This window comes from Athene noctua, chromosome 16, assembly GCF_965140245.1.
Source record: "Athene noctua chromosome 16, bAthNoc1.hap1.1, whole genome shotgun sequence".
Classification (NCBI taxonomy): domain Eukaryota; kingdom Metazoa; phylum Chordata; class Aves; order Strigiformes; family Strigidae; genus Athene; species Athene noctua.
The window spans coordinates 2,554,020-2,568,223 of record NC_134052.1 but is presented as its reverse complement, the minus strand read 5'-3'; the positions used below and the strand labels follow the sequence as shown (position 1 = coordinate 2,568,223).

At 55.9% G+C, this 14,204-nt stretch overlaps 2 protein-coding genes across 6 annotated transcripts in view; one reads left to right on the top strand and one right to left on the bottom strand.

Annotated features, from left to right (window-relative positions):
- Positions 1–11,078, top strand: part of CBFA2T2 (CBFA2/RUNX1 partner transcriptional co-repressor 2) — a 66,073-nt gene extending 54,995 nt beyond the window's left edge. For 2 of the 5 annotated variants that reach the window (XM_074919855.1, XM_074919854.1), the window contains exons 7-11: positions 414–499; positions 1,590–1,785; positions 3,681–3,749; positions 4,135–4,325; positions 6,398–11,078. In XM_074919855.1, coding sequence (XP_074775956.1) covers positions 414–499; positions 1,590–1,785; positions 3,681–3,749; positions 4,135–4,325; positions 6,398–6,688 — 833 coding nt within the window. In that variant the 3' untranslated portion in view covers positions 6,689–11,078. Of the gene's footprint in view, positions 1–413; positions 500–1,589; positions 1,786–3,565; positions 3,569–3,680; positions 3,750–4,134; positions 4,326–6,397 lie in introns of all 5 variants that reach the window. The other 3 variants (XM_074919853.1, XM_074919852.1, XM_074919851.1) reach the window with 3 other exon arrangements.
- Positions 11,019–14,204, bottom strand: part of NECAB3 (N-terminal EF-hand calcium binding protein 3) — a 27,828-nt gene continuing 24,642 nt past the window's right edge. Inside the window, exons 11-13 of the mRNA XM_074919856.1 lie at positions 12,344–12,421; positions 11,881–11,972; positions 11,019–11,129 (exon numbers count right to left, since the gene is read on the bottom strand). Of these exons, the coding sequence (XP_074775957.1) occupies positions 11,101–11,129; positions 11,881–11,972; positions 12,344–12,421 (199 nt within the window). The 3' untranslated portion in view covers positions 11,019–11,100. The remainder of the gene's footprint in view (positions 11,130–11,880; positions 11,973–12,343; positions 12,422–14,204) is intronic.

Below are 14,204 nucleotides of genomic sequence, written 5' to 3'. Positions count from 1 at the left end.
CAGGGGAAATAGGAAGTAACTTTTCCAAGATCACTAAAGCTAGAGAGCAGAGCTGACCCCCGGCCCTGTTTCTCCCCAGGGGGGTGTGGGAGGCACACGCTGTGTTTCCAGCAGAGCAGCCTGAATCACAAGCTCTGAGCTCCTGTGGGATTTTGATGAGGGAGCTGGCTCCTCAGCAGGTCAGATCCAGACCTGTGAGTGGGTTGTAGCACTTTTGAGATGAGGCACCGACAGGGATGAAAGCACTGTGGTGGAATTTCCCCTGTAGACCCACCTCCTTCAGCTGTGCTTTAAAATCCCAGCTCTATGTAGCTGGAAATGCAGCTCTTTGTTACCGCTTCGGGGCCACCTTCCCTCGCCAGCACTGGAAGCTCAGTCCATCGAATCGTGCCCCTGGCTGTGGTTTGTTGCAGGTTTGAACGGGGGATACCAGGATGAGCTGGTGGACCACCGCCTCACGGAGAGAGAGTGGGCTGACGAGTGGAAGCATCTCGATCACGTAAGAAACGGCAGGAGGTGTGGGAAGCTCTGTGGGACGCAGCAACCCAGTGTTCCACCTGCTCCAGTTTCTGATTTTCTTGTTGATACCATATCCAGCCTTTCCTAGCGGCTTGTAGAGGAACAAACCACCACAAGGAGGTGGATGTCAGGGAGGGCAGATAAGAGCAGTAGCGCTTTCCTGGCAGGTTTTCTCTGCCCATGGTTAGTGGGAGCCCAGATCACTCTGGGTGAAGTGTCTGGAGCTGGGGAGCTTCTGCTGAGCATGGCCCTGTGCTGCCCTGGCCTTGTCCCACAACCCAGCCTTGTCCCACACGGGTCTTTCCTGCCTCAGCCTGGCCAGCGTTGGGCCAACAAGTGTGCAGATGTGCTATGTGCAATAAGATATGGAGCTTACAGAATAAGTAAACACATTTTTATTTTTTTAAAGACTTTTTTTCCTGAGGTGCCAGCCTTTTGTGGGCCTCACTAGGCACACAAACCGCAAGACTCGGTACTTCTGGCAGACTTTCTGCAGTCAGCTTTTTCTCTCTGAGCAAGGCTGCTCATCCAAGCACTTCGTTGGAGTGTTTCCCCTAGAGAGGTGCGATTGAAATTCAGCTTTGATCGTAAAAGCAGAGAGATCTCATGCTTGCTTATGCTCTAAAGCTGATGGATTTTTTTGGGGGGTGTGGGGCGGAGTAGAGGCCCCATAGCTGAATATTTGCAAGTTGGGATGTGACTGTGGAGAGTTGGCACCAGTACCGCAGCCAACCCTTGCATGGGCACCTTATTCCCGTAGGTAAGTGGTGGGTTTTTCCCCTCCATCTTCAGGAGAGCGGCCTGAAGGAGTTTAGCCACGTCCTGTGGTGGCCAAGGCCTCACGGGGTGGGTGTGAGCAGGTCCCTCCCAGCGGGCACTGCATCGCTGCTGTGCATGGTACGGCCCCCAGGTCTTACCCACCTGCTCGAACACTGCCTCATCCTCAGAGCCTGTTGCTGGGACATGACCTCGTGTTTCATCTTCCTGCGATGGTCCCTCCATGGTGCCTCCGACGAGCAGCTTGGGAGGTGACCTCATGAGCAAGACTGAGAACCCCTTCCTCCCTGCAGGCCCTGAACTGCATCATGGAGATGGTGGAGAAGACCCGGCGCTCGATGGCCGTGCTGCGGCGCTGCCAGGAGGCCGATCGGGAAGAGCTCAACTACTGGAAGAGGCGGTGCAGCGAGACGGCCGAGCCGCGGAAGGCGGGCAGCGAGCTCGTCTCCAGGCAGCACAGCCCCAGCAGCTCCGACTCCATCGGCAGCGGTAAGCGAGGGTGGGCGTGCTGAGCCACGACCTTTTTAAGTGGGTGTCTAATTACGACACAGCTATATTAGGCATAAAGTGATGATAATACATTCAAATTATAATATAAATTAAATACCTAAGCAGCGCATAGCTGTTCTCAAAGCTTTGAAGAGAGACGATTCATTGGAAGGAGCTGGGTGAGCTCCTGGAAGCAGCATTTGCTGAGGTCTGAAGGCACCTTTGGGCAGCCAGCAGCACCTTCTGCTGGTGCCAGGAGAGCATCTCCCTTGTCACCGAGCTGAGCAACCCGAGCCAAGATCATTCCAAGCTGAGAAACAGGGGACAAAAAGGCGGGAGAGGTGGTTGGTTCCGCCCCTCTTCCCTTTCCATTTTGTCTTGCCTAAAGGATTGTAAATGTCAAGGTCTACTAATTCTAAAAATACCGAAGACTGCTGTAAGTGTAAGAGCTACTACCTGAGTTATTAATTCTATTTTTGTATCATGAGTCAACTTAACTTTATTAAAGCTGACTATTTTTCCCATCCAGTATGCGGAGGTTTTGACCCTTTACAAAAAACAAGTCTGAAATGCTGATATTATGCATTTGAATAGAACTCTAATTTCCATCCAAATAAATTTGCTGCAAATCAAATGCTGAAAAAAGCAGCTGATCATTCAGTAATGAGGATGGATGTTTTCTAGCAATACTAATAAATGTCAAACTAAAACTCTCAATTTTATATACATTCAACTTATTTGTATACAAAATAAAGAATGAAACCTCCTGCATGTCAAAAAGAACCATCTGAATTAGAGCCCAGCCCAGATTTAGCTGCAATTGAACAAGTTTTGATAGTTTCCAGACAGCAAGAACCAGTATTTCCTGGGAAAACAATAACAAGTACACAAGCAAAAGGAACTAAAATAGAAGAGATTAATCGGAGTTTCTCGGAAACCAAGCACCCGTGGCTCCAGCTGTGACTGCAGAGCAGCATGGAGCGAGGCCGTGGGGTGGCTGCGCACGTGCGATGGCCTGAGCAGCACAGCCTGGTTTTAGCCCTTCTACAGTTAAGTATATTGTGACTAACAGCTCCATGTTGTTAAAGGTGATATAATTTAATTTTTTTTTATAAGTTGGGAGCGTTGTTGATGCTTTCCCCCCTCGTGGGACCTAGGGCTAATTTTCAAGCTCCGTTGCTGTTGCAAGAAGGTGCAGTTAAACATCAAGAAGCATCCTCAGGTGTACCACAGGCTTAACCTCACCGCCCTCCTGGAGTGCTTTGGTTCTCCCACCAGCCTTTGACACGAATTAGTTTTTGTTTTGACGCTTCAGAAGGTAACTCTGAAGCCTTAAAAAGGGGGATGCAGACAGAACACAGGACGAGGCTCCTGAGAAGCTTCCCTCTGTGACTGCAGCCTGTGTTACATCCCTGTGTGACTGTCCCCATCTGTCACACAGGCTCTTCCCAGGCTCATGGGTGCTGCGTACACACCTCTCTCCCCAAGAGCTCTGGCAGGACAGAGTCAGTTCAAGCCTTTGAATTGCCCTTGGGAATGGAAAGTGCTGCCCTTAATATAAATTTCTGGACATATAGATTGATGCACGAAGTCGCTGGGCAGTGCAGATGTTTGATGGCACATATTTATAAGCATTGCCTGTTGTTATAGAGTACCAGGAGATGGAAATGGGTTATATAGTGTCATAAATTATGCAAGGCGCTAATTAAATGTTGTAGTCTATCATCTGAGTGCTTGATGCATGGCTTTCACTGTAGGAATCCTCTGCTTTGAGTTTTAGCTGGTTAATTCTACCCTGCCTCATGACGTACCAAGGTACCGCCGAGCACTTGCTCAAGCAGCAGTGGGGGGAGATGAGGCTTTGCCAACCTCACCCTGTGTCCCTTATCCAACAGATTCATTGCGGGAGTTCAGCAGCAGGTCGGGCACAGGCTACGTCACCGAAGAGATATGGAAAAAAGCTGGTAAGTGTTTGCTAGTAACCTCGGTGAGGGATTCTGCCGGATCGGTCGAGGTAAACACAGATGCTCTAGATTTGCTCTGCGGGAACTGGAGAAGCCCAGCTGCAGGAAGGCCCCAGGATGTGCACATCTGGCTGCAATGCCCCCAGCCTGGGTTTTCCAAAGTGCTTTGCTCCTTCTGTATGCTGCCAGTGGGGATCCTGTGGGGCTAAGCGTGGCCCCTCGGCTCCCAGGAGCAGTCGTGATGCTGGTGCTGACCACGTCCCTTCATCCCTGCTGCCCTGGGCATCCCAGCTGCAGCCAACACGCTGCCACATCCCGACATCTCTCATCTCTGAGGCTCATTCCGCTCCTGGGGTGGGTGGATGAAGCTGCATTTTTTTTCCAGAAGAAGCCGTGAATGAGGTGAAGCGCCAGGCCATGTCGGAGGTGCAGAAAGCGGTGGCAGAGGCCGAGCAGAAGGCTTTTGAGATGATTGCCTCCGAGAGGGCTCGGATGGAGCAGACCATCGCAGACGCCAAGCGCCAGGCCACCGAGGATGCTTTCTTGGTGATAAACGAGCAGGAGGAGTCCACAGAGGTAAGGTGCCAGGGGACATCCTGGGAAGGGACTTCCCAAGACTCACAAGGTCTCCAGGTCTTACCCAGCAGGAGCCTGCAGGTCTCCTGTCCCTTTTCCCTTTTAAAAGTCTCTCTCCAATCAATAGCTAAAATGATGCATTGATACCCTAAAAAAACCCCACAACATTTTGCTCAGTAATGAGACACTTGCACACTGGAAAACAAGGGAAGACTCTTACGTTGGTCACAGCCAGTGACACCTGGTGAATGCGTGTCTCGGAGAATTTCTCTCTGCTCCTCAATCATTAATTACCTTCAGTGTTCATTAACAGGAAGCTCACTTCATTAAGCTTTGGAGATCTCGGCTGGACTGGGCAAGGAGAATTGCATCGTTAATTCCTGCATCACTGCAGCCCAGCCACGTGTGGTTTGCTTCTGGTTTTATTTTCTCCACACAAATACAAGAGCAGAGGCTTTGCCTCTGTTTCTGCTGAGCAAAAATCTGGTGGGAACGTGGAGTTAATGCCCACTGGGGCTGTGTGGGCAGCAAGGCCATTTGCGGGGTTTCAGTTCACCCTGCTGACCAGGGCTTGGGAAGGAACCATGTAAACATTAGGTGTTGTTACAGAGAAGTATGTCTGAACTCTGATATTTCCCAATTAAATCACTGAAAGTTGAATGCACCAGTCGGTAAACATATGATGGGAGTGGGTGGAACTGTTCAGGAAGCCATGGAAGAAGTGAGACAAGCAATGATTTCTCTGCAGGGGAATACTAGAGGAGTGTCCTCCTCCTCCAGCTGTCCCGGGGAGCAGCGTGGGACCTCGGGAGCAGCCAAGCATCCCCCAGCCAGCACACTCTCATGCAAGCCCCAGGGCTCTTCTCTGCAGGCCATGCTGAAAAGCTGTCGTGTATTCTGGCATGCCGTGTAACTTCTGAAATACAGTTTAAAAACACTGCTTGAAGTGCAAGCAGCTGTAAAGCAGTGACCCAGTTTTCCACGAGTTACTGCAGGCTTCAGTGGGGGTTTTATTTGGTCCTGAGTCCTGTTTCTCTGGGCAGACCAAGGGGCCTCGGGGACGTGCTGACTCCGGAGCGCCTCGCCCCTGACCCGCTCACTTCGGCACTTCGCTGCCAGCCTGTAAATCATCACGAGGAGCTGGTGGCTCTGGTGCAGACCCTGGGAGCGGGGAATCTCACTGCTCTCCCTCACAACAGGGCTGCCTCGTACAGGCCAGCATCTCCCACCGCCCCCCTCTCTGGCTTCGACAACTTTTTTGCTTGTGGCCGGTGCGAGTTGCCCCGTCAGGCAGGGTTAGAGCCAGGCGGGCCCTGGCAGAGGCTGCTTTTCTGCAGCTGAACCTGCCCTCCCCAGTATGTGGTTGCTAACACACGAGTCCAGCTGCAGGAAAGCTGATCTGCCGGCTCCCCTCCTCGGAGCAGCTGCAGCCGCAGCTCCCGGGGCTGGCCCCTTGCCCCGCGCTCGCTCCTGAGGCAGCAGTGGCACGCCGTAAGCCCACCAGCTGATGCCTCTCCCAGCGGCTAGAGGGGCTTTGCTCCGCTTCCAGATTGAAGCTTGGGCTCTGGCAGTGCTTCCACCTGGCTGGGAGGCTTTCAAATGAGCTTTTTCTTTTCCAAATTAGACTGCTCCGACCTCTTGTGCAGCTAGGCAGGGTGCAAAGCAAATGGTGCCTGTGCAGCACGCTGTAATCCCTGCAGAGAGCACTTGGCCGGGAGCGATACCACAATAGAGCTGCTCTAAAACAGGAAATAAAAAGACCGAATAGCAGCATCTGCAGCATGTTTTTTAGTCCTTGCCTGCTGTTTCTTCTGTGCGTTTGGGTGGATCTAGGGGAGAGGATGTGACCGGTGCAGTCTGGCAGGCGGTTTTGGGCAGAGCAGAAGAGTAGGGGTTAGTACCCTTGGCAAAGGGCTGTGTAATGGTGGGAATTAATGGATTGCTCATTTTAATATTACTAAATCTAGGCCAGAGGGGGATGAACAGTCCCCTCCAAGGCTGCTGAGTCAGCACCGTCCTGCAGCTCTTGGAAACTAAACCCATTTTAAAGTGTGGCGTCTTTGGTCTTGCAGAGTTGCTGGAACTGCGGTCGCAAAGCCAGTGAGACGTGCAGCGGCTGCAACATCGCCCGGTACTGCGGCTCCTTCTGCCAGCACAAGGACTGGGAGAGGCACCACCGAATCTGCGGCCAGGGCCTGCACGGTCAGAGCAAGCCACTGGCTCTGCCCACGGGCCGGTCGGCGGCAGCTGCTGCCAAGAGCCTGGACGGCGTGCCCAGCCCGGCCCTCGAGAAGACCTCGGCGACCACCTCCCGGTCCTCCACCCCAGCATCCGTGACAGCAATAGATACGAACGGACTCTAAAGGGGGAGTTTTGGTTCATTCCATTTGATCAGTTTCCCTGGGTTTTTTTAAAGCTGAAAAAAAAAAAAACCCACAGCAACTTGTATCACTTGACACATTGGACACATCGCGCTGCCTCCTCAGAGCACCGACACTCGGGCTTTGCCATCTCATTCTGCCTTTTTCCTTTTGTGGCTTGTGAAGAACTGGGGCTGGTCTTGCCCGCGGCACCTCTGTGCCCGTCTCTCTGCAGGGGGGTACCGGGAGGAGGCCAGCGGGCACTCGGGGGGAACCTGGATTCCGTGGAGAGAGCTGCCAGTGCACGCGGGAGATGCTGAGCCCCGTCCTCACGGGTCAGATGTGCTCAAGCTCCTTTCCTGAGGTGTCTGAGCTGCCGCCTCCTTCAGCCACCTTTTTTCCATAATGTGCATCTGTGGGTTTTTTTTCCTTCCGAGTGGTGTCTCAGAGGGCTGTGCTGGCTGTTGTTGCTGTGAACAGACCAGAGCCGTTTCCCAGCAGGAGCATCTCGTTGTCTGCAATGGCAAAAGCCACGCCCTCTCCTCTCCTGCCTTCCTGGCGGCGGATGACTGCAGAAAGGGGGAGAGCATTCACATGTCAGTACCAGGGAGTTACGGCTGGTCACTTCTGGAAGGCCTGGTTTTAATCCCGTTCTGTGACGGGACAGACAGCTTTGTGTTACCCAGGGTGGGACCTTTGGGGACAGCACAGAACAAACCTGGATTAGTTGCGGGTGGTTACTGCCCTTCCCACCTGTGTACCGTTACTTTGCTATGCAGAAAGTGGTTTTTTTCACTGCATGGAAGTTGTTGGTTTGAGAGTTACTGCCGTTGTTTTTAACCACAGAGATCCTCACACGATTGCGGTGGGTTATTCACAGTCTGTTCTCTCCACGCGCGTTGGCCAAACTATTACAATAAAGGCAGGACGTGGTGTCCTGCGTCGCTAATTACCCCCAGCCCCAGGGGGGCTCCTGGGGCGCTCTGCTCCCACACCACCCGCGCTGCCCTTGCCGGAGCTGCCCCAGGATGTGCAGCCGCCGCCTCCCGCCCTCGGAGCCCATCCCGGGCACGCAGCGGGCGCGGAGCGGGAGGTGCCGGGGGATCCGTCACTCCCAGCGACCCCGCTGCCGTGCGGAAGGAGGGATCTGGGACAGCGCAGGCCCTGTTGTGGACCCACAGAAGGGCTGTTTTGGGGCTCATCTTGGGGGGCCTCATCAGAGGCGTGGCTGGGGCAGGGATGGGCACCTCTGGGGACCTGCTCTGCTTTCCCACACTGCACACAAACGGGCTCTAGGAAGCCAACTATTCAGCAAAGCCGTGTTTCCGTGACTGGTTTTGTGTGATTGCTGGGCTGGAGCCCAATGAGGCAAGTAATTCCCAAATTATTTTTGATCACTTTTTCAGTTGGAGGCGAATAATGGAGCTGTAATGAATCGTCACTGAGCCTGCAGCGGTGTAGCGAGCTGCTGGGGATAAACGAGCGACCCGCTGAACCAGCTCTGTCCCTTAGGAAAAGCTCTTTCGGAGGCTGCTGTCAGGGCTGGAGTGGGTGATTCCCCTGTCTGCAAGGTTTTATTATGCAAAAAAGCCACAAAGTCGCCTGGTGGTCCAGTCAGCTCTCGCCTGGCCCTTGGGCCTGTCTCCCCCAGCTGCCGGGTGCTGTGCCCCTGGCATGGGGCAGCCCCCGGGGGGGTGGCACCGGGGTGCAGCAGCCTGGGGAAGGTGTCACCCCACCCGAGGGGTTCCCCCAAGGCTGCAGCGGGGAGGGGTAGCACCCCAGGCCTCTCCTGGGGGGCTGAAGGGCTTTCCTGCCCCAAGGGGCCACGGGCATGTTCGGGGCAGCCTCAGGTAAATAACGTCTGGTTGCCAGGTCCCGATCCTCACCTGGCCCCGACCCCGTGCTGCAGGTCAGGTGTGGAAAGAGCAGGGCAGGGCTGGGAGGAATTGCTTGTAAATAGATTGTCTTCCATAATTCTCATGCAACTTTGATGGCCGTGTATTAAAATTAACCCCAGTGTAAATGAATGAAATACTAACAGTCATGATTAGAACAATTGCTTTTTTTTTTTTTTTTAACATGGAATGATAAATGTGAAATTCGGACATGGGAAGACATTGGGTTGAGGTTTCTATTTTTTTTGACATTTAATTCTGTAATAGAAATTTGTTACATCATTCCTGTGCATAACTTATTTAATGTACTGTATAAAGGAACCCAAACTGTTACAGATGTATTTAGTTTGTTCTACTCAGAAGTAGTCAATAAAAAGACTATATTCATCATACAGCTCCCCTTCCTCGGGCAGAAGGAGCAGAGGGTCGCGGGGGGCCTCGGGCTGCCCTTGGGCTCCCTGCAGCTGCGCTGCCAGGCCCTGGCCTTGGCCAGGGGACAAAAATGGCCTCGCCGGGGGTGGAGACGCTGCTGCCGGTCATGGGGGAGCCCTGGGTGCAAGTGCAGGCACAGCTGGTGTCCAGCCCCTTTCTCAGTAATTCTAGATTTCTTCGGGTTGATGTTTATATTCTTTTCCTAGCTTTTTGTCGTTTGATTTGAGCACAGAACAGCCTGGAGGTGCTGTCGCCACGCGAGGCTGCCCGCTGCACACGCCTTTGCCTCATCTGAGGGCCAAACCCCCACTAGTCTGGGGGGGCTGCAGCTCGGCCCTGCGGGTGCCGGCTCTAACCACCCCCGTGCAGCTCCGGCCCCGGCACGGCCCTGCTCCCCTCATGCGTGGGGCCCGTGGGGGGATCGGGGCCCCCAGAGGGCTGGAGCCCCCACTGCTGCCCCGTGATCACAGCGAACTGGCTTGGGCCAGGGAAATCCGCAGCTACCAATAATGGGTAAATAACTGGGCGCTGGGAGGAGGGGTCCCACGTGGGGCCGGGGTCAGGCTCTGTGCTCACCCCGTCCTGGGGAGGGGGTTTGGGTGCCTGCGCCTGCCAGGGGCCGGAGTCTGACGGCCCCCCCCGCCCCGAACCAGGTGGTTCCCTGATGCCATCTCTGCAGGTCGCTCCCTGCAGCAGCCAGGCCGCCCTCCCTGTGCCCCAACCCAGGGAACCCCTGGGAAGCTCCTGCCGGGGCGAAGCCAGCCCCCCCTCCCGCTGGGGCTCCATGGTAGCGGGCTGGCGGGGGTGACACGGTGCTGGCTGTGCCCAGCACAGCTTGTCTGCAGTGTCCCCTCGGCCACGGATTAACCGCATTTTAATTACCGCACCCGGGGATTGGGGAAAAAAAACAAGTTAATGTTTCCGGGGGTGCTGCTGGGGAGCAGTTCCCGTGGGGAGTGGAAGAGCCGTGGGGGGGGACGGGAGACGCGGTACCCCAGCAAGCAAGGGCTGAGGGTGTGGATGCCTGTGGTGAGCCAGGCCGGGTGTTGGGGACCAGTGGGGTGCAAGGACAGTGGTACTTTCCACGCCAGGAGGCCTTTGCCCGTGGCCATTTGCTGCCCTGCAAGGCCCCGTGTGCCCCAGCAGGTCCCTGCCGTTTGTGACGGCTCCTGTGGCACCAGGTCAGCGCAGGAGCCGCTTCTGCAGCACCAACAAACCAACCCCGCGTGTGGGACCCACGGGGCAGCCAAGGGGGCCTCCCCGTTCAGCTCATGCCCTGCCACTGACCCCCGTCACCATTAATTAATTCGGCTACAACCTCTTTCTGACAGCACTGAAACCGGTGCTAACACTGGTTTATGTTCTGAGCTGCAGGATGAAGCAACAGAGCTATCAGCCATGCTCGCCCTCCCTGGGGCGTGTGTGGTGGGTGACTGGGGGGACGGGCACAGCTGCGGGGCGCACGAGGCCAGGCTCAAAGCCGTGACAATGGCTGCATCGGCTGCCAGCGTGGCCAGGGCTGGCTCTGGCACACCCTGCCAGAAACACTTAATTTTTGTCCTATAAAATACTATTCACAATCCGTACTAGGCAGCCCGGCTCCCTGGGCAGAGCCACTGGTGGCCCAAGGTGGGCCAGGCCACAGCTGGCCAGAGCAATGTCCCCTAGCCCATCCCAGCCCCCTGTGGAGCCTCTTGGCCTGTCCTCAGAGCCAGGAGGAAGAGGAGCATAGGGAGGAAGAAGAGCCGGGGTGCGAGAGGGGCTGAGGGCTGCCAGGGTGCGGCAACCAGACCCGTGGTCCCCCAGGGGCCAGGCTGCCACCCCCAAACACGGCTCCCACGAGCGCTGCTGGGAGGGCCCTGCTCCCCCCAGGCAGCACGGGGACTCTCTGGGTGGGGGGAATAAATAAATTCACAAGGAAAGAGCAAAAGGGTAAAACACTGCCAGGGACAATGGGTGGGCAGCCCCTGCCAGACCGCAGGAGGGGAGAGGGGCAGGGGGTGACGAACGCGGGGGAAGGCGCCGGCTGTGCCGAGGGCTCCGCATCCTTCCGCATGCCGACAGCGTCCTGAAGGCGGCTGCCCAGGGTCAGTTGCTGTTCATGATCCACCAGGAGGCTGGGGAGGGAGAGGGGAAGGGCTCAGGGATGTGCAGTCAGCGATAAGCGGGGCAGGGGGATTGGGGGGGCAGAGACCTGAGCATCAGGAACACAGTCAGTGGGTGCAGCAGATCAGGAGGAGCACTGCCAGCGTGGGGTTTGATTCAAATTAACCTGTGTTTCATGTTATTTTTACACAAGACCCAAAAGTGACAGCAAACTGGGGCTTAATTTGGTCTTATCTATGACCAATCTCTCCCAGTTCCTCAGGCCTCGGCCAGGTTTCTATTGGTACCACGGGGAACGTGTGTTTTCCCTGAGCTGGTCTCTCCCCAGCCTCAGCCCCGCTGAGCTGTAAACCTGGACGCAGCCCCTGGGACTGACCCAGCAGGGCCAGGGCTTTGCAGAGCAGGTTCAGGGCTCAGATGGGAAAAAAAGATGAGGCATCAGGTGTATTCCAGACAGGGCTGAGCTCATCTGCTACCTGGGAAGTGTCTGTCCCCAGCTGTTCGACTCTCCTGGTGGAAGAGCAGCCCCCAGGCAGGGCAGAGGCCCCACAGCGCTGCCAGCACACCCCCCACCCCCAAACCTGCCCAGGGAAACAGGTCTCACTTGGGCTTGAAAAACACAATTTAGGTCACCCTCAAGCCAATCTTCTGCTCTGGAGGGATGAAGGTGCCTGTTCTGGTGCTGCTCCTGCCCTCTGCACAACACCCAGAGCAGGAGCGCTGAACCGCTGGGGTTCCACAGCCCCCCAGGGCCCCCCTCACCTGGGAAGAGCATGGTGGTCAGCAGCTCCGGGGACTCCAGCAAGCTGATGATGGACCGCTGGAAAGTCTTGCTGCAGCTGGACTGCAAGTGGCTGTAAAACAGGTGTGGGGTGGGGAGGGCGCAGGGCCTGCGCGTGCCAGGTGGTGCAGGAGAGTGCTTGTGCGCCAGGATCCTGGCCCATGCACGGGGACGGGGCTGCTTCTGCACCACCCAGCGCAGGACACCCCCTCCTGCCCCCTCCCCAAACCCTTGCTCAGCGCGTTCACCCCCTCCTGCTGCTAAGGGCCGTGGGGACACGCTGGGCTGAGTGGTCAGCAGCAGGACAGGCCGTGCAAGGAGAGGGAGCAGTGGGGCACTGGGGGAGCCCCGAGAGGAAACACCATTCAGCGCCCCCCCCCCCCCCCCCCCCCCCCCCCCCCCAAGAGCATCCAGACCCAGCCCCACACAAAAAAAGCCTCCAACCTTCTCCACGAAGTCACGTCCTGCCAGAACTCGTACAGGATGAAGCAGGCCTCGTCCGTCAGCTTGCAGGCAGACACGCTGCGGGGACAGGAGCCACCCTCAGACGGGGCCTGGCGAGCTGACATGGTGCAGCCACGTCGGTCCCGGGAGCGAGGGGCACAGTCTGCACGTGAGCCTCACCACGGGGCTTTCAGAGAGCCGTTTGGAGGCAGCCACCTGCCCCACGGCTCCAGGAGATCCTGAACACAAACCCTCTGTGCTTCGCAGTTCCTGCAGGCAGGCAGCAGAGGAGCTGTACAGCTGTTAAACTGTCCTTGCTGCTGCTGCCCACAAACCAGCGTGGTGTTTTATTAAGCATTTCTTAGTGCATGCCTAGCACTGCAGCACACAGCCCATCACCCCTCACCCTTCACACAGAGAAACTGAGGCAGGAGTGCAAGGAGCCAAGATCCCAGCACAAACTCACAGCTGGCTGCTCCCCGAAGGGACACTGTCTCGCCAGGCGAGGCTTCCCACGCTCCCTCCTGCCGCAGGAACAGGCCGGGGCTTTCTCCAGTCCACGGGAAGATGGAGGGGGAAGCAGCAGGGAGGTGAGAGAGCCAGGCTCAGTGTGTGGGGCCTGGGGAACCATCTGCACTCTGACTAAGGGTGAACGTTTCCTCCAGCTGCTGCAAAGGGCTGCAGGAAAGGACCAAGCTCTGGGAGGGGAGAGCGAAGCAAGTCACCTGGCAGCTCGGAGGCTGCATCCTCCTGTGTGTTGCAATTCCCTGGTGTGAACCAGGACAGCGGAGCCTCCCCAGGCTTCACTGCAGCTCTCCACTCACATGGAGTGCCTGCCCGTGCAACGCTACCCAGTTGTCTGCACCAATAGTTCTCATGACAGAAGAGCCCATCAATTCTGAAGAAAAAAAAATACCGTTCTCTCTGCCACACATGTCAAAATAAGTATCTTCCTTTTGTTTGGACTGAAAACGCAATTTTGTGCTGTTGGAACTGAAGAGCTGAAAAATGATACTTTAAATGGGAACAGCACGAACATTTCCCACTGAAAGCTGCCTGAAATCTCCTGTGGGAGAAGGAAAATGCCTCTCAAAGAGCAGCTGTGCAATCTCCAGGGACACGCTGGCAGTGGCACGTCCCTGGAGGCAGACCTGGGCTCCATCCTCTGCTCTGCTCAGAGCTCTGGAGTGGTGCTGGGGGGCAGAGCCTTGCTCTCACACCAGGGTTGGCTTCAGGTGTTCACGCCTGCTCCCCTCCAGCGCTACACACACTTTACACAAAGCAGTGCTCTGACGTGCACTCTCCCACTGGCTCTTCCCCATTATTTTTTTTTTAATTACCCTGCCCTTGTGAGACCCCACCTGGAATACTGTGTCCAGCTTTGGAGCCCCCAACACAAGACGGATATAGAACTGTTAGAACGAGTCCAGAGGAGGGCTACCAAGATGATCAGAGGGCTGGAACACCTCTCCTATGAGGACAGGCTGAGACAGTTGGGCTTGTTCAGCCTGGAGAAGAGAAGGCTCCAGGGAGACCTTACAGTGGCTTTCTAGTACCTGAAGGGCACTTACAAGAAGGCTGGGGAGGGACTTTTTACAAGGGACTGTAAATGATAGAACAAGGGGTGATGGGTAGAAGCTGAGGGAGGGGAGGTTTAGAGTAAATATAAGGAAGAAGTTTTTTACTGTGAGGGTGGTGAGGCACTAGACCAGGCTGCCCAAGTTGTTTGTGGATGCTCCATCCCTGGAAGTGTTCAGAGCCAGGTTGGACAGGGCTTTGGGCAACCTGGGCTAGTGGAAGGTGTCCCTGCCCGTGGCAGGGGGTTGGAACCAGATGATCTTTGAGGTCCCTTCCAACCCAA